Here is a 20,180-nt window from a genome sequence, read left to right as displayed (position 1 = left end):
TGAGTAGCCTTGATTATCCAAAAAGGCATTTTAGTAGCTTTTATCACTACAGGATCCAAACCCTCCAAAAAATCACTGCACCACTCTCCAGAGAGGTCCATAACTGCAGCATTTATGTTACAGGAAGCTTTTCAGAGCAAGAGGAATGAGATATCAAGTTTTGCTCAAGAGCTCACTGGGGAGGACAGAGGCAGATCTGAAGCCATATCTTTGGAAACCTCCATGCTTTGCTTTCACTGTACAGCTGTCCTTCTGCTCTTTCATCCACTGGCACGTATTGTCTCTGTGTCGAGGGGAGGTGGATTTGGGATGGGGTATGGAAACATGGTGAATAATTTAACCCTCCCTACTGCAGTGCCATTTACATGCCCGACATCTCGAAGGCAGACCCTGAGCCATGCTTTACATGGTTAGGAGGTAGCCCTGCAAATGAACCACTGCCTTGCAAAGTCAGTGGGGCAGAAGATGACCCCTTGCCACAGAAATAGGGGAAAACCATTTTTTGGGGGTTGTTTTTTTAATGGAAGATTGGATTCTGTAGAAAATATAAAAAATTATGGAGCAGTCTGTGAGTTTCCATTGGCCCCTGGCCATGACATGCAAAAGAAAAAAAAGAAAAAAAAAAGGAACAAAAATACTTTTTATCATTTTGTTCCTTTAGGAGGGCCCAGAAGCTGTGTGTCTTACAAATGCCACGTTTCTTTGTTGCACTCCAGCAACCAACACAGATGTAGCGGGGCCAAGAGCTGGATGCTTACGTTTTGTGTATCTTGGATGTAAGGCTTTGGAAAATCTGCCTCTGAGTTATACAAATGGTCACCTCATTCTCTGCTGGGAGCTGCACTCTCATTGTTTATTCTGTATTTCTAATATTGACTTTTGTAACTTGTTTAATTTCCTGAGGCTTAGGTCAGTATCATTTAAAAATGTATTTTTTTTTTTTCATCTCACAAAAGCTGGATTCCATTTCCCAAATTTCCTTTTTGTCACACAGACAATGCAGTTATTGATGGGACATTGGAAAAAGGGCAGGCCGAGGTCTTGACTTCTCCTCAGCTCTCATTTGTATTGATGCCAGCCACTGATGCAGCTAATAACCATCTGTAAAATGTTTCTCATTGTCATCGGTACGGAGGATGAAAAGCACGAACCTGGCTTTTCTCAATGATTTACATTGCCTTCTGCATCCCAAGCCTTTCCTAAAAACTTTTTAATTGTAAAGGCTGAGCCTCAATCTTATCTTCAGCCTGATTTGTAATCACAGTGACTGACAATCTGCAGTCAGACTTCAGCACATCATTCCCACTATGGAGAAATCAGTGCCATTTCACTGTATTTCTACCACTTGTGTAGTCATAACTTACTGCACACCTTCGTGAGTGCCAAATCGTTAATTAATGATGGGGGTAAGTCATCAGCCTGTATATTGGTAAAACTTTATCAGCAAGTAAGCCAAAATGGTAAAAACCTTTGAAAGGATTTACTTTCCATCTAGTCCCAGGACTGGAAGCAGCAATGAGATGAGACAAACCAGTGAGTGTCAGGGAAAAGGGCATAAACCCCTTGAAGCCAAACTAAAGCATTGTTCCAGAGCTACAGCCATTAAGTTTTACTCTGCTTTGAAATTTAACACAATTTTAAGCTGGGTACCAAGTTCTGTCCCTTCAGAGCCACAAAGGTGAAGGAGTATGTCCAAAACCCATGTCTGCTGAGGAAGCAGAGGTAACCAGACCCCTGCTGACAAAGCTCCCCAGCCTCAGAGAGATGCAGACTCCATCCTCTGAATGGATGTCTCCAACTCCCAGCAGAAAGCAGTGCTACCTTAAAACTCACTGACAACTTCTATGCCTGTGCTTTTCTTACCATGCGTTTTATACTCAACTACACTACTGGAGGATGATCCCTGGGCTGAAATTGCATTGCCAGGATGGTTTTGTGGTCCATCAAGCTGTTGAGCTAGTTATGACACTGGCCCAGTTGCTTTTCTGAGGGGCTATAAATGCTCAGGAAAAACTTTGGCTCCCCTGCAAACACACAGCTTAATGCTCTTATCCAAGCAGTGCTCCAGAAACTGCAAAAGGAAATGGCATTTGTGGTAACTGTGATAACATAAAAACACAGTCTAATGCACACCTGGGGTGAGAATGTCATGCCAATGACTCCTTTCTGTTGCACCTATTATAACAACCAAAATAATATCTCACTTCATATATAATGATCCCTGCCCTAAAAGACTTACATCCAAAGCCCATTTTTGGGTGCAGCTGGTAGCGTGGGGTGATGCTCAGTCACTCAGGGTTGGTCAAAAGCACATGAGGCACTCTTTTTTTCAGCTACATAGTACTTGGGTGATGTTGGTGAAGTCAGCCCTGTGCAATGGTATCATCTAATTTAAAGCATTAAAGAGGTCTACATTATGAATACAGTCAGGCCAGGTACTTTTCTGTAGCCACTGCAGAGAGACAGCATTGCTATAGCCAATTCAGACTCAGCTGATCTGATCCCTCTCTAGAGTTTTCTATCTCTTCCATTCAACAAGAGAGGATAAACAGCATGTGAAACCAGGTCCCTACTGCAAGTAGGAGGTGGACTATCATCTGTGAAGCACAGATGAGGTCTTCCTACTTCATGGGGTGCTCTTAAGTGCTCTGATATTACTTTGGCAAGGACCTCATGAGCAGGTTGATACCCAGCTTTCTGCACACCTGTAGAATTTGACCTTTTGCCCCATAATACGATCTCTGGGTTCAATCATTCTGGCATATCGCGCTGCTGCACTACAGTCAACATGCATAATTCAGAATTTCACTGAATCCTTATACAGATACTCAATAGGTTGGTGCATGAGGTTAAAGTCCATCATGGTTTTCCAGGAAAATCTGGAGGAGAAAAGCAGGGGTTGTCAGAATAAGAGCACAGAGTTATTTAGTAGAGGTTAGTATACTATGTGACAGAAAAAACACTTCCACCCATGAATGTAAAATGGTGCTCTCTGTCCTGAGGGTTTCACACAGCAGTGACTGTTGCTTACCAAGGGTGCCGTGCTGCTTGCTCACAGGTGTATCTTTTGTTAGGGTCCTTCTCCATCAAATTCCGAATGAAGTCTTTAGCTGTAAAAAAAAGAGAAAATAATTTAAAGCAATAGGGTTGATGTCCAGTTCTGCCGCAGGATGATCAGCCAACAGCATTGACCATGCTACCAAGTGCCATCTGGCCACAGCACCAGAAAATGGCCTTGGGTCATTTGTCATTTATTAATACAGATATAACCAAAGTGACTTAGGACCAAATCCAGGCAGGTAATATGGCAGGTAAAAGCTGAAGGCTTCTACTCCTGCAGGTATATTTAGGAATGGCATGAATAATTCAGAATCAGCAGAGTTCGAGCCTCCTAGCTCCCAGCTCCTTGGTCACCCAAGTGCCCCTGACTATCTTAGTGGTCTGCATATGGCCACATCTGTTGGAGATGCTGATAAACTGAGTGGGAAAGGCAAGGAGGAGGTCAGATGCCACAGTAAGAGGAGCTTCTCATTGCTCATTCCAAGGAATCACACATATGGGCAGTTGTGAAGACATGTTGTGTATTTAAAAAGAAGTTACCGAGGAAAATGGACTCCCTTGGGCATGAGGTAGTGTGTTTTTAATTGACACTATAATGGAGGGAAGGGAGATCACAGCATGGCGTGCATCCAGTAGTTTCAGGAGAGAGTAGTTGAAGGAGCCACAGCAAAGCCAAATATGGCAGGAAAATCTTTGTGCTGATTTAGATGATGGACTTTTCCCCCAAAATGCAAAGGGGTCTGCCAGCAGACATTCATATTTTCTCAGAAAACCCTTATGGGCTTAAAAAAACTTCTCATCACATATATTTTTAAGCAATCCATCACAATGATATCTGGACCGCGGATGTAAGCAGCATGAAATGTTGTTCTATGCAGAGATAACAGGATATATAATCATCTTTAAAATAAAACACTTCTTTTTATATCTCCCCTGCCTTAATCAGTAGTACTAATGAATCAGAAAACTGCATTTCTAGGGATATTTTTGTCTGATAAAATGTTCCTAGAATTCATTTCTTACCCTGTGTGAAATGGCAGATGTTCCCCCAGGTTGGACAGGTTGGACACCAAGCTTGCGTGACCTCTTGGAGACCACACAGCACGTCAGGGGCACACGCAGGGTGCAATGCTGAACGTGCCCCTGCTGTCACCTATAGACACTGACGCTGGCAGACCATGAGCCATGCTGGAGACAGAAGCCTTTAGGCACATTTGCCTGTAACAGGGTAGTATATCTGCCTCCCTGCCAGACTGACTAGAGCAGGCACAGGCAGGTGCTATGGGTTAAATGTCTTCTGCACTGGGTGGGGAACTGGGCGAGCATATGGGCAGCTATCTGAATCCAACCACATGGATGGTACTCCCAGTTTCTGAATCTGCTTAAACCTGCCTCACTTGGAAGCCATTAATTTCTTGGTTTGTCTTTGCCGTGTACACTGCAGACTCATTTTGGACATGCAGTACTGTTCTAGTAACAGAGTCGAACTAGGTTGCCTTATTATTATTAGTGACACAAAAACCATCTGCATTTTATTTGGGTATGATGGAGAAGTTAAATTTCTTTGTCTTCGTGGGACAGTATTCTGCTATCTTCATCCTCTGTTCGAGCTACCTTTTAGTGCTTTGTGTGTAACTGGACGAAATGGTACTCAATTGGCTCTCCTGCAGAAATAACCTCCCATAACTATTTGAGCTAAAAGAAATGCACATTCCCAATGTTTTTCAGTTGCACATTCCCAATGTTTTTCAGTTAAAACGAGCTCCACACATGATGCAGGGTGCGTTCTCACGCCCAGAGGAAGAGATCTGCAATAGGCAGGCATGCATGCATGATTGTTGCAATTAAATGAGCAGTAGCTTCTTACCAGACTCGGAGATGTCATCCCAATATGGAGAGTCAAACTCATACTCCGCCTTAAGGATCTGCTCAAAGAGTTTGGAGTCATTTTCATCATAGAAAGGGGGGTACCCACAGAGCCTAATGGAGAACAAGAAAAGAGACATGTGACCCTCGGACCTGTCTCTGCCAAGAAGGTGAGAAAGAGGGAGGAAAAAGAAGGAGAAAATCTTGTTTAAGACTTGCCCCAGTAAGTTTTCAAGCAGGCAAGCACTACCACAAGAGAAGTTTGTTCAGGGACATGTAAACCCACTTCTGGAGATTGGCACCATCCTGGACGAAGAGGAATTCTGCATGGAAACCCAGTGCTGTTGATCCTGCACTGACTCATGCAGATATCCTGGCCTCTCTCTGCATGCTTTTGGGTGTTTAGCCAGAGGAATAGTTTTATTACACAGCCATGAGCCCTTCCATCCTCTCCTATACATGTGCTAAGAGGAGTTTTCATGGGCTACACCCTACACCCACACAGCACCAGTCCCTCTCATACCTCAGCACAACCATTACCTATCCAAGAGTCTTCTCCGTACTGGCTTCACTGCTGTGGTTGTCCTTCTCGACTGTTCTCACCCAACATCTTACACAAGCCACTTACACCGGCTTTACTCTCTCCTGGATGGTGGAGAGGTGACGACGCCTACCCAGTCACCTGCATGGCATCAGGACAGGCTTTGAGCACAACCTGTGGTCTCTATATTGTGCAAGAGATTGTAGCTGTATAGGAAAGTTCGTTGTACATCTGGAGAGCCACTGGCCACCTGCATGGACCTCTTCTCCAGCAAAACGGGGAGGAAGATCTAGTGCAAAGCAGGACAAGGAGACCCACAGCACTATCAGACAGAGGGCAGGATGTGTCTGTGGCTTGTGCTGGGCTCTGTCCCCAGGTCCTTGCAAGGAGGATGTCTGGGAGTCACTCCACCTCCACAGCAGAGCCTGCACAGGCTGCACACGGACCTGCCACTGCTGCAGAGACACACGGAGAGCCCTTCCCCTTCTCACTTCTGCAAGTGATTTTGCTGCCCACATCAAATTGCCTACCTTGCCTAAGGCTAATGACAGTCCTGTCCTGGTTTTCAGTATTTATAATCAGACTTAGAAAACCTAGCCCCAGGACAAGCAGAACATTGAACATTATTTGCCTACTTTGAGCCAAAACACTCAGGGTGCACCTTCCCAGGATAGTCACTCTGCCAAGGCAGGGCTCCTCCAGCCCTGCAGACGTGGGAAAACCACATCCCGCACTGCCTTAAGCAAATGCAGTGATAGAAGTCGTGTGTCAGAGATCCCTCAGGCAGCCAATGCTGCATGCAGTAGTCTGTCCCTGTCTGTGCAGACATGCCAGCAAAGATACCCCTGCTTCAAGTTTTAATACCAATGTTGCAAAGTGCCAGATTTACCTCTGAGCCTGGTCCAAGGTTTTAGCAAACCCATCCTGCTCACAGTTAAACAGGCCTTTCTGCCCCTACTGTCTCATATAGAGATGATGCTTTTTTTTCTCTTATATCTAGTCTATGATGTAAATTATTCTTTCACATACTTCGTTGATATTGAAATGATCTTTTTGCTACAGTTTTCTTAAACCCTGAGTCAATCAACCTCAATAAAGCATTTAATTGGAGAGAGCCAGCCATTATAAACAGACTGAAACACTACACTGTAGCAACAACAGAGCAAGGGAGGGGAACTGTAAGAAATGAAATACTCAAGTTATTTATAACTCAAAGCCAGCCAGCTGCCCTGGACGTTATTTGAACCAACTCAACACTTGAGGGTGAAAGGAGCAATGTTTTGTTAGGTCTGAGGAGCCAGTGTGCTTGATAAATAATTTAAATGCTGAGTGAGATGTTGATCTGCATCAGATCCATATGGACCTGGAAGAACTCTACTGAAATTTGCAAAATTATAATGAATCCACTGCGGTTCAACTGAATCAGAAATCTCTTTCTTTATCTTGCAAAGCAGATGAGCCAGTCCTCATTTGTGTCCCACTGGATGACTGCCATTATCAAAAGCAAGTAAGATAACCTCATGCCAGACAAGCATTTACGTTCAGAGCAGGACTGCATACCTACTTAATGGGCACACGTGTATGGGGCTCAATGCAGCAACTCCTATGTGAAACCCAGTGGTGGAAGTGGTGTATGAGAAGGGCCATTAAAAACGGTGCATTTAAACAAATGCCAAAAAGCCACTATACACCTGGATAATGAAGGAAAAACATCTGGCAAGCTAATGCAGAAACTGGATCCACCACCAGGATCCAGCTCTACAGCTATCTATGAAGAACATTTATATAACTTTCTTTAATGTAATAAATATCAGTGCTTATGTCCCACAGTCTTGGGGAGGAGGACGCAACAAACTGATTTTCACCTTCCTCCTCTGTTGTCACAACCCTCAAGATTTTGGGTGCTTTACTGAGGGGTTTGGAAAGGCTGGAGTTGACAGCACCAGCACTACAACTGTTAGGATGGCCACTGGGGTGGAGATGTCCAGGCTGGAAGAAAACTGCTCCTCCAAAGGCACTCGGAGCCATCACTCTGTCCCTCCTCCCTGGGGGACACAGTGGGCTCTGTATAAGAAGCCTGACAGCGCTTCATTAATTTCTTGCCTTCCTCAGCACTTTCCTTAAACAAAACCAAACTGCTCTGATAAAACATTTTAGGGTGAGCAGACAGCGCTGTGCATGCCGAGGTGCTGGCAGGCTGCTCCGGAGAGAGAAATAACTTTCTTAAAATGTGCACTGTACTAATTACCTTGGCAAAGGTACAAGAGCACAAGTTAGGGCTGCTGTGATTTATACACGCTCATGGCAGCAAAAGGTAGGAGCAAACTGCTGAGCAGCACAGAGCTGGAGGGCTATAACCCTGCAAGGGGGGGAACAGAGAGACACGAACCCCAGCAAGAGCCCCAGCCTCTCCAGAGCCTTTCAATCCCTTTCCCACACATCCAGCTCTTCCCCTGTTCCTCTGCATGGCTTGAGTATCTACATATGTCTGGGGTATCTACCTCTGTGTCTGGGAGATCACCACAGCCCATCGCAGGGGTGCATGGTGGAAGGGCTGTACAAGGAGTCAGAGTCATGCAGGAGGCTGCCAGAGCTACTGGAAGCTGGGCACAGTGCAGAAAACAGGCTCTTTTGGCACTGCTTTTCCCTTGCTGGTGAGAGCTTGAGAAGTGTTAGTCTCCACTACAGGTCATGGGCAGGGACATCCCTCCAAACCAGCCCCCTGCCTGACAGCGGGCTGAGTGCGGGGCAAGGGCTGGTCCTGGTGCGGCCAGGGATGGGGATGACCCTCCTGCATAGGGGGACCCAAGGATGTTCCTCCAGGAGGCAAATCATTGAGGACCTACACCAGAAAGCCCATGAGAAGGGAGCAAGCTCCTCAGGACAGAGGAGGTGGCACGTGGGAGGGGAACACCAGGGCATCTGGCACAGGGAGGGCTTGGGAGCCAAAATATAGGCGGTCTTGCTGTCCTTTCCCTTAAAATCAGAGTGTAGGAAGACAACAGAAGCTTTAATGTCACTTACTTCAATGTTTTAACGTTACTCGCTTTGCAGTGAGGGATGGGAAAGCCCCAGTAAATTAGCCTATCATGCAATTTATGGCTGGAGGAAATCTTGCTGGACTTCCAGCAACTGGGCCACCTTCCAAAGTCCATAATAAGTTTTTATTTAATTCTCACAGAATCAAAATCCCACCGACTTCATTTCCATCTGGTGGGACATTTCTGTGTGAAAAAACGACCTCACTATCAGAGGTTCTGCTGCTTTTCTTTATATATGCAGAAATACAAAAATAACCCCTCTGTCTTCAGTGTGAAAAAAATCCTGCATTTTTCTGGGGGAGCTTTAGGCAGCTATTAGTTGTCGTCATTTTCTTGCAGTTTAACCAAATAAAAGCTTTTCAGAATTATTTAGCAACCTTATCACATCAGCAACATATTTTCCCTTAACCTCCTATTCCCAGTCTTGCCCTAAAAAGAATGGGATGCAGATAAGAAAAAAACAGGTGGCTGTACAGAAGAAAGATATTGCTAGAAGTAATTTCTAGAAGCCATCAGGAGAGTACAAGAGGAATATCAGGAATGCCTTCTCATCACCAGACAGAGAAAACAAATGTCTGCAAGCTCCTGTTACATATTGGGAGTGATACTAAAGGCTAAATAACCCGTTTGCATGGTCAGGGTATGCAACCTGCAACACGAGAGGCACTGGGGTTAGTTTTACAAACAATTTGATAGTGAGATTAGAGCAAAGAACTCAGTAAATGCTCAAAGACCTGAGATGTGTGTGAAGTTGTCCAAGTGCTATTTATAGGGATAAACACATGTATTTCTTCTTACTTTAGGAACGGACCCTGATATTGGCTGACACTGGTGCCCTCATGAAACTGTGAACAAGGACATATTACATGGGGAATAAAAAATAAATTAAGAAGCAAGCAATGAGGAGCAATCATTTGGGGTTGTTTTCCCAGTGTTTAACTGTGATATCCTGAGCAATCCAACATGCCTGTGTGCATTTTGCCACCACTAATTCTCCTTCCAGTACCGAACAAGTAAGTTACTGCTCACTTTCTTGCTTAGGCTTGTGTGAGGTGCCAGGCAGGTGAGATGCCTGACCAGCTTTTCCCAACGCATGACTCCAGGACGATGGTGGAAACTTTTTATGGCATAATATACTTTGTACTGTCCCTGGTTAATCCTTCCATACAAACATCATTGATGATTTCGTGCACATCTACTTGAAAATCAAAAGCAACTCAGCAGCAAAGAAGTACAGGAAAGTATGATCCATGATTTATCTCCAGATACTCATTGTTTATAAATAGCAATAACAAACCAGTAATTCTCTTGTCCTACCAGTGAACAGAATCAGAAGAAAATTCAGGGCAAAATGTGTTCAGCCTAGTGCAGAAGAGACAGGAGGTGTTGAGGATGAATAACCAGGGGCTGAGGCAGAGCTGTGGCCCCGGGTGCTCTTCCAGCTTTGGAACATGATCTTCTATTTTTTACATATATTAACTTAATCTTTGTTATATCAGGCCTGCACGCAATCAGTATTTTAGCTCCCCAAGCTTTTGTAACCTCTCATGTGACCCAGACAGGTCCAAAATCCAGCTGCTGGGAATCCAGTGAAGTCTCTTGCTCTTCTTATGCTTTATGTTTTTAAGCTGAACATGTACCAAAACTACCTTGTGATAAGCAGAAAGCTGAGCTCAACAATGAGGCTGTTTCTAATTGAGAAATATTGCAACTGGAATAACAGGAAATTTCAGGCTGCTAAAATTAGTTTGTGTGAATAATGACTTCTCATGCAAAACAGTTTTTGATAAAAACTCCTCTGGTGCAGCTTCTGCAATCTGGCTGTCATTAATGAGACACATTAGAGACTGGCACTGAAACAAAGGTATTCTTTCCTAAGACATCCTTCACCTTGCATATCACAGAAACAAATATTTGTCTAGAATGTCAGTGCCCCAGAAACAGTTTGTTCTTCCAGTGTCATAAACTGAACGCTCTCACGTGAGGCTGAGCTTGCGTCTGGAGGCACTCAAACCACTTGCAGTAATAATAGCTCAAAGCATCTTTAATTTATGCCTGGCTTCTGTGTTGGATTCCCCTGAGTTTCCATCTTCTTAAAAGACAACGGTCTGTTCAGAGTGGCTGTGCAGATTCGTGGGAGAGGTGGGGAGGTGATGCAGGATGATGTGCTTGGATTGCCCTATGCATAAATACATCTCCGACTGGTTTGGGCATGTGCAAGTAGCTCCAACTGTGCTGACTGTGGAGCTGGAAATGGCATATCCGGATGGGTGTGGTGATATATTGGAATTAATAACTCCTGCTCAGGGCAGGATTAACTACCAGCAGTGCACCAGGGTGGCTATGCTGCTGGTGCTTGTGGCATCTCAGCACCATGCCGCACCGTGAGCACGGTGGCTCTGCTACCTCCGGTGGTGTGGCACTGCTGAGACAGCAAATCTAGACGTTAAACCTGTGCCCATCACTGGTGGTATCAGACACCCCAGCAGGGCTACTTCCTTCCAGCTTAGGGAAGGACCCCTCTTCCTCTCTGTCTTTGCTGCACCCCTGACATCCACTTTCTTACGAGGCCACATCTGCAGTTTCTGGCTATTCCTGGAAGCAAGGATGAGACCCAGTTCAAGATCAGGACATGTAGGATGTGGGCTGGGTTTCTAAGCTCCCATTGCAGTCAACAGAGATGGAGTCAACGGAGACTGGACAGTGATGCAAATGTACCATAAAGCAGAAGAAACCATACTGTGAAGGCAGGGATTTGACTACGGAGCAGGGTGTGATCCAGTAGCCTCAGCATGGACATCTGGTCTTACTCGACACAGTCCATGGTCTCCCGCTTGGCCTCTATCTGCCACTCCAGAAGGAAGGTCTCCGTAGTGCATGACACTTGCCAAATCCACGTGGCTGTCCCGGACACCCCAGCGTGGCACTAAAAGCGTAAGTTTAGGCAACTGAATGGCACATCCCAGTGAAATGACTGCTTGCATCAACCCAGGCTGGGTTGAGGTGCCCACACGTAGAGCCCCGTGCCACTGGAGAAGCTGTCAAGTGCACAGGAACCCTGTCCCCAGCTGGCAGGTATGCCATGGGGCTACGCAGGGCTGGACTGTCCTGCAGCCACAGCTTGAGACCAGGCGGGACACTGAATGTGACTGAAACAGCACTAAGCACCTACGTTAGGGTAACCAAAGTGAGCCCTGGAGTGCTGCTGACTGTAACAGGAGTGTAGCTCACATGCAGAAATATTCAAGGAGGTGGTTTGATCTCCAACCCAATCCCACCCAAGCAGTAACAGTCTGGCAAACACATTACCATGCTCCTTCTATGGCAACGCATTATCGCCATTCATTTTGACTGTACATAATACAAATCAAGTCCTTATTACATGAAGCACAGAAACTCTGAAAAGGTTTCCTTGTCCTGCAAACAGGAATTCACAGCGACTCGTTCTTACTAAACTGATTTAAGCCTTCAGGGTTGGGAATTCCCCGTACAGCAAATGGGGAATTTAGATTCGAGGAGTTTGTATGCCTTGCTTGACAACAAGCCCAGCACACGCTAATTTGGAAAACAGAGCAGAAAACGACTGAGCTGAACCTTGCAGAAAGAGCAGCCTTGCTTAGGAAGGGGGAAGGATTATGGATGAGCTTGAAACCTTCCACCTATCAAAGATGTGTTCGTAAACTGGGCGTGGAGGACACATTACTTAGCACTGTCTCACCCGTATTCCTCAGCAAGACACATAAAAGCAACAATGAAATAACAATAGTTCTGCCAGCAGAAAAGACCTTTGGTGCATGAGCCATGGTTGAATGGGACTGAAAACTTGGAGGAAAGCAGAGCCAAGTTTATCTCCAGGCAACCAGGATGCAACAGTTCACAGCCCTCCTGTGGGCTGCCAGATGGACACTTATTTTCATGGTGGATATTTGACAATAAACTGAACCTAGGCAGCGGTCGAGCCTGGAAGTGAGGCAGCATACTGCTGTCTTCCACCTGCATCCTCCTTCTTCCCGCTCTCTGAAGCTGGTACTCAGCAAAGTACTACAAAAGAAACAGAAAAGACTCTACCTGATTGTCCTGCTATGGCTGGCAAGGACCAGAACCGCCAAAAACCCCAATCCCTAGGCCTTCCATGCTCAGGTTTGCTTGTGGAAGATGGTAAGTTTGGGTCAGCACACACCATCCTCATCTAAAAGAGCACTAGGGAGTGATGTGTGAAGCAGCCTCCGAGATATTTTGGCATGCCTGCTGTCTTCCTCTCTGCTGTAGCATATCCCGCTGGGCTTTGCCACGAAGTCAGAATCAGCACTGTTGATTTTTGCTTTGTTATGCAAAAGCTTTTTACATCCTGCTATTGATGGTTGCTCCAAGATAAATCCATCCCCCTGCAAAGTTTTGTACTCAACAAGTTTTCAAATATTCATGTAGATTGGAAAGCCAGTCATAAAGCTGATGGTTTTAGGCAAGACTTCGTTTTAAATAAATAAACATACATGCAAATAAATAAAGCCTTCCTATACTATCTTAATATAAAAAAGCGATTTTGGGTAGCATATAACTTATGCTCAAGACTAAATGAAAATGTAAAGAATGAACATTGCACAGAGTGGATAATACAGCAATGAGGTTTGCTGGCACAAATAGTTCTACTATACCATCAAAAAGTTATTCATGTTGACAAGCCATAAAATGTTTGCATAAGGAGAAAGGGAACAAAGTAGGAATGCTTTAATGCTGTGCCTCATTGGAGCTGCTTTTTCCTTCAGTCTTGTATAACTGTGACAGTTGTGTAAAAGGGAAAAATAAAAAAAAGGGAAAGCACTGGTAATGCTGGCATGAAAAGACATTTGTTTCTGCAGCAGTCAACAGCTACACAGCAGCTCTGTGCTCTCTTGCACAAAAGGAACAGGCTTGTTGTGCTCTGTGTGGTCATCCTGGGTCAGCCCATGGCAAAAGCCTGACCTCCTCTTGAAGACCCACATGAATAGCTCCTGCTTCCAAGTCGTCTAGGCTGTGCAGATGCAACCTACGCAATTGTTATTTGAATGATGTGCATGGACTCACAGACCCGAGCCCTGAGCACAGACCACCCCATCAAGACAGGCCCCCAAGCTAGAGGGATTCTTCCTACAGGTTCACAGACAACAAGTTCTGCATTTCCTTCTCAATCCAAATATTAGCAGTGATTTCATATGCTCATGCACACAGAGCTGGATTCAGATGATGGTGCCCAGAAATGTTATGGATGCCCTTCTCTGGACAGCACTAATGACCCCTGGCACCAGGGCATCCCTGTGACCACAGTGGCCAGGACACCTCTCTATTCCTTCCACGTGTTGTCGCTGGGACAGGAGTTGGCTTACCTACTTCCATGGCTCAAGCACTGAAGGTGCACCCACATCTAGAGTACTGGTTGCCCCTTTCATGGAGACAAGTCTGGATATAAGGAAAAACCTTTTCCCCATGAGGACAGTCAAGCAGTGGAACAGATTGCCCACAGACCTTGTGCAGTCTCTGTCTTCAGAGGATTTCAAGACCCAACTGGATAAAGCCCTAGGCAACCTAGTCTGACCTCAAGGACAGGACTTCCTGAGGTTCCCTCTAATCTAAATTATCCTATTAAGCCTTTGTGAAGAAGGGTAGCAGATACTGAATGAGGACAGGCACTAAATCTCCATAAACATATGAGTTCTGAGATCTATCCACCACTTTGGAGAATGCACAACAGTCCTGGTCCTGTAGCTTTCTCAAGCAATCAAGCCCCACTCCCTTGAGCAGCAATTAGCCCCATGAGAGGAGAAAATCTCAGCCAAGTATGCAGAGGCTTAATGGCTTGATAGAAGAGTGACAGAACTGACAGGGCACAAATCAGCTCACCCTCCCCTACGGGACCTGATGACTGGATGTGTTAAGGAAAACGATCCCTCATTTTCAGTAAAAATCTCAATACTTTGTATTATGTTTTGATGAGAATAATTCACTGCAGTACATGAAAAGCTCTTCCCCCACTTATGTCCCTCTGTGCCCTCCCCAGGGAACAAAAAGCCATTTCAGTGATACCTTGAGAGAGGTGGGCCTTCGTGATACACCTGTGGGCACGATGCTGTGCTCTGTGGGCATGGCCAAATTTGTTTCTTGTCAAAGCTAACCTGAGCAGGGGAGGGAATAGCTTCACTAATGTTGCAACCTGGACAAGCCCATACTATTGCACATAGCGTAGTTCAGGCGGGAGCAAGGATTTTTGCTTTTGAAGGGTCCCGGTTCATTTCCTAGCACTTCTGCCCAAATTTCAGCCTTTATGTAACTGGGAGGTGTCCAGGGTTCATGTTATCCTGGGTCACAAGTGTCAGAGATGAACCTTCTTGGACCAGATGAAGTGGGTAACTACATGGTGGGAGAGCATGTTGCAGGTCCCAGCTCTGTGATTGAAAACCCAACAGATACTCACAGGATGTATGCGATCACCCCAATGGACCAGCAGTCCACGGCTTTGCTGTAGGGTTTCTGGGCCAGCACTTCAGGAGCTGAAAATAAAAAGCCAAACAAGCACACGTTACAAGACCAAACATTTGAACGTGGCCAAGAGGTAGGACCCTGAAACTTGAAGCTCCCTGAGACCTTGTGTTGCCTTCCACATACAGCCCTTGCATTTGCAAATATCCTGATGTTTTTGAAGCTCATATTTTCAGAAAGAAGGATGACTCCTAAAGTGGAGCAAATTCCCTGTTTTCTGACCCCAAGGACAGAAAACAAAACCAAGCACAGAAAAATGCATGAGAGGCAGAGTGCCATCACCTCTCTGTCAGAGGAACTTTAGGAGACTGGGAGGAAAACAAGGCCAAGCTTTGCACCGGTGCCGAGATGCACATTCACCCTGACAGCCTCGCAGCTCCACCGCAGCGCGCTGCCAAACTGGGGATTTCAAGAGGCAACTCGCAAAGTGCAGTGTGTCGGGGAGGCAATAAGTTACGTCTGCAGGAAGGAGAGCCGTCACCATACCTCCCAACAGCTGCCTTCCAAAGCCTGCTGGATGTCAGAGTCAGAGGGAGTCATTTGTCCTTCTGCCTCTGGGAACACAGACACCTCAGAGGGAGAAATGAAAAATAGCAGGAATTGGACATATGCACAAAGGAACTGAGTCTTCTGCCTCTACAGCTTTCAGCCACCATAGTCTGAATTTTGCTAGAAGTGAGAGCCTGGGCATTTATTGAAATTATTTGTGAGTCTGCTTTCCTTTCTTACACCAGTGAGAGTTAAAAAGGTGCATTTTTTATTTGGGAGCCTGGAGTATTATGTTTTCCCTGTTGGACATTTCAGTGCAAATGCTTAAACCTAAATTTTAAAACCCTGTGACTCTCATCTTTTTCATGTAAAGAAAACGTTACTTTTTTCAAAGCAAAATGTCCACAATAATGCAAGAAATCGCTGCTTGTGGCATTCCTAAAGCAGACTTGCCACACTGGGTTTTAAAAGCACAGTATTTCCTCTGAGTACTTTGGAGTTCAAATGCTGCAAAAGAATCATGAAGGGGCAAGTTCCAGCAAAAGTATTTCTTTGGGGTTACACCTTCCTCTGCTAGGAGTCTTACCAACATCAGTTAGTTACTTGAAGAACAGCGAAAAATTTGTGAAGCACATAAATGTATTAAAACTTGAGCCTCACATTTAGTTGCTACATATGCTTTGGTGTACTGGTAAGGACTCTTCAAAGAGTTATCATCTTGAACTAGACAAGTCAACAAAACTAAGGTCAAAACTGCAAGCAAGGAAGGGAACGGGAAGCAATCATGAGAAACAGAAAAGACTTTCTGGTGCTTGGGCATGAGAACTTATAGAAGGGATTGAAGGGAAGACAGTGCATGAGGCAGATGAGGGCATCCAGGTTGCATTTCCACAAGCAGCAGAATGATGGAAAGGGTCAAGTCACACTGGGGAGACATTCTAAAAAGGAAGAAAATCCAGGGGAATGTGAGTAAAAATATAGCTGGCAGCCAGATTATGAATATTCTTGAAGACTGGGATATTCCCCAATCTGCAGCACAGGGTAAATATTACCCCAGTCTTCAAGTCATCCAGCAAACTGGGACCACTGCATGTATAAGAAATTAAAATGATGGTTCTGTTCATATATTGTTATTCCTAATACACTGTTGTAATTTGTGAATACTCCTACACCTATCCATGATGTGCCAAAGGATGTTTCTTTCCACTGTACCTAGCATGAACGGCTCCTAACTTGGCCTCAGGTGCTTGACAGAAACCTGCACCCCAGTTCCCAAGAAGCCCCTGACTCCTTCCAGGACATGGACACACTGCTGTAGTCTATCAAGATAAAGGTTAAAATGTTGTTAGTACAATAGGGGACAGAGCTGTGGAAATATAAAAGGCATCTTCAGCTGGCGCCCAAAAGGTAACTCCTTTCCCAACGGCTGGGTCAGGGTCCGTGTGTCAGGTTAGTGCTAGACAGTCTGGCGGGGGTGAATTTGAAGAAGAACTTGGGATAAAAGAATAAAGCACTGGGGAGCCATCCTATTTGGCCTGCCACTTTCTCCCAGATCACCTGGCAAGTTTGCAGAGTCTGGCAAATTTACATTCTTCTTGTATAAAACAGTTGTACCTCAAAGTTGCTCGAGACAACCTTCCCAGACATCCCTTTTGTCCCTTAACCTGACTCTTTCTTTCCTGATTTATCGAAACTTGCCTCCAAGTTGTCCTCTAAAAAGAATCTTTTTCCAAAATGTGCATCAAATAGGGTTTGTGAGACTCCGTTTCCTTTTTTGTCCCATCCTTTGTGACTAGATTTTGTGACAAAATATGCTAAAGAAGGGAGTTAATTTTCTCCAGTCCTTAGGTGATTAGATGTCTTCCAACTCTCTAGTCCTTCCAAATTCCCAATATTTTATTCACATATCCCTTCCACCTTTGACTGTCTGCTCCTGTTTGCCCCATTTTCAAGACTAGTAAACATTATACGTCTTCTATCCCCCAAAGAAAATATTATGCAAATGGCTCCTGGGCACCACAGATCCTAGTGAGCTCCTGACATTATACAGATATGTCACATTAACATAACAGAAAACAAATCTGAGACAAGGGGATGTGAACTATATAAAGATTCTCCCCGTTAAAACATCAAAGCTGTGCTGGGGCATTTCTCTCTGTTTTAAAGGAGTGAGGAGCACTGATAACAGACAGTTGCTGCTGTGGATGGTGGCTGTGAAGCAGGTAAGAAGACCGCAGAATCAAGCCCAAAGCAAATGTGAGGCTATTACCTCTTCCTTTGGTAAACCTTAATGAAGAAAGCCAGGAGGTTTAAATAATTATTTTAAAGCCAAATGGCTGCTTTTGTTTTTTGTTCCAAAGAGCAGACATGCAACAGGAGCAGGAGAAGATAGCTAAGCATCATCTGTCTCTGATATATGGAAAGATGGAAATATTTAATGAGCTGAAAAACAAGTCAGAGGAGCTCTCAGACATGACGGTAGATCAGTGCCAAGAGGCAAAAGCAGGAGACGCAATGAAAAAAATCCAAGAACTGACAGCATTAAAAGATCAACACAGACAACTGAGGAGACAAAACAGCAATAAGGAGAACAGGAAAGTCAAAGCTCCCATTTCTGGCGCTGGGGAAACACCAGCTGAGCTTCCAGTATCGCACCTCCCCAGGGAATCACTATGGGTTCAAATGCTACGCAGCAGTCATCCAGAGATGGGGAAGTCAACAAAGTAAACCTGGACCCTTCCTCGGTATATTGTTCTGTGCATGCTTCACATCCAGGAACTGTGTTTCAGGCCAAATCAGCATTGCTACCAGCAACATGTGGCAGGTAAAATGTTGGGTAGTGGTCCCAGGGCCTCATCTCACCTCAGGTACATGCAGATGTGCTTCCCAGGGCACTCCACCTCCAGGCCAGATGATCTGCTCTTTTACAGTTAGGGTTTTTTTTTGTTTAGTTATGTTTTATTTTTAATAAGAGAAAAAATTACAAGGCTTGTTTCTAATGGAGGTTTTAAGAAAAGGTACAGAACAGGAACATTTGGAAACCTTTCAGAGCACTACGCCATTACCCCCCATGAGCACAGCTATGCTCATAAGCTCCCTAAAAATGCAGCTGCTGGATGCCAAAACCAGCAATCCATGTTCTTGCAAAGAGCTCAAGCGATGAGGATTGTTCTGATACTTTAAGTCTGTTGAACAAACTGTACAAGTCATGAGAGTGCCTGTTCTTCATACCAGCCTCATACTTAAAAGCAGTTCTCCTTCACTCCCATGATGGTGGTACTCCCAGCAGATTTTGCTGTCTCACAAGAACTCAGTCTAATGCTATTTTCTGTGGTTTATATGGCTTCCCACAAGCTGCATGCCAGAAGGAATGAGGCATTTGAACAAAGGGTGATGGTTTTGAAGATCCCCATAGGAGTGACAAATCAGCAGGCTGCTGTAAATGTGGGAGGAATAAAAAGATCTAAATAGGGTTAAAATAACCACGGACCTGCTTACATTGGGCAGGGACACAGCTCAACTGGCCCAGCAAATTGGCCTGGTGCAAGCCAGGACTAGTAGTTTGGCTCGTAACTATTTTAGTGCCAGTTTCCATCATGTAGGCAGATCCTGCAAGTAAAAAAGGGGAAATGTGAATGGGCTGCACAGGTACAAGATGGCCATGAAAATCTGAGAGGGAAGGTGAGTAACAGGCGGAGTTTGTAAGGGACACCAAAGAGAGATGGTGCCAGCCCCGTTGTTTAGGACTCAAAGGTACCACCTCAAGAAGATGGACAGAGAGGAACAACCCTGCACCATTGAGAAGATGGTTGGATGCACGAAGGGCCAACCCAGCCCCTCTCCTGAAGCCAAAGATGGTGCAAAAGCAGTGTGAGCTCCCCTGCTGCCGTACAAAGCGTCTTCCTCATGGTGCAAACAGGCTAAGAGGCATATGAAGCAGCTTCACCACAAGACCAGAGTCCCTCTTCCACTGACTCCTGGGATGAAAACAACTTATTTCCCTCCTTCACAGTCCCCCAGTGCTCATTGTGTTCTGGTTGGCCAAGACTTTGCAGTTTGGGGCTGTTTCCAAAGGGTTTCGGTGCAGTGTTGCTGGCTTCTTGTGCTCCTGTTGTCCCTATTTCATGTTACTGAGTCAGATTTAGATAGCTGTCATGGAAGATAATGCAGCTACAACCACAAGCAAGCAAACCCCATTTCAGGATACGGCAATGGAGCTGAACGATCGCACTGTCACGAGGTTGTGCCTGAGCAAACCCTGGTGAGAGCAGTTCCCAAGCTTTATTTTTATTTTATTACTCATGTTACAGCCTAAACAACTCCTGGGGTTACTTTTTGCTAATAAGGATATTCCAAAGGCTTATTGAATATTTTCGAACCTTTGACTCAAAGGATACCAAATAAGTCAAAATTCAACATGGAAATCTATTGCTTATTTAAATGCTTTGGTCTTGTGCAGGGCTAAGAGAAACGCACAGCTTTGATATGGTCTGAAATTGCTACTGGATTTCTGGCAGAGCTGAAAGGTGTGAAATGACCTCTCATAAAAGCACTACAGAGAATAAAAACAGTGAGTGAGGTGGGGTGTACAGGGACCAACCACACATCCAGGATCCAGCCCAGTCCCTACGACAGGGAAATACAAGAAAATTTTACTTGAAGTTGGGTTG

The 20,180-nt window shown here is 45.1% G+C and overlaps 1 protein-coding gene across 2 annotated transcripts in view; it reads right to left on the bottom strand.

Moving 5' to 3' along the window:
• The window catches only part of CAMK1D (calcium/calmodulin dependent protein kinase ID), a 226,330-nt gene that overhangs the window by 13,852 nt on the left and 192,298 nt on the right, over positions 1 to 20,180 (bottom strand). For both annotated transcript variants that reach the window (XM_075524407.1, XM_075524325.1), the window contains 3 exons: positions 14,957 to 15,032; positions 4,928 to 5,040; positions 3,032 to 3,110 (listed from right to left, as the gene is read on the bottom strand). In XM_075524407.1, the coding sequence (XP_075380522.1) occupies positions 3,032 to 3,110; positions 4,928 to 5,040; positions 14,957 to 15,032 (268 nt within the window). The remainder of the gene's footprint in view (positions 1 to 3,031; positions 3,111 to 4,927; positions 5,041 to 14,956; positions 15,033 to 20,180) is intronic.

This window comes from Mycteria americana, chromosome 1 (assembly GCF_035582795.1).
Source record: "Mycteria americana isolate JAX WOST 10 ecotype Jacksonville Zoo and Gardens chromosome 1, USCA_MyAme_1.0, whole genome shotgun sequence".
Taxonomy (NCBI): Eukaryota; Metazoa; Chordata; class Aves; order Ciconiiformes; family Ciconiidae; genus Mycteria; species Mycteria americana.
Note: the sequence above shows the minus strand (reverse complement) of the source record. Positions and strands in the feature narration are given on the sequence as shown.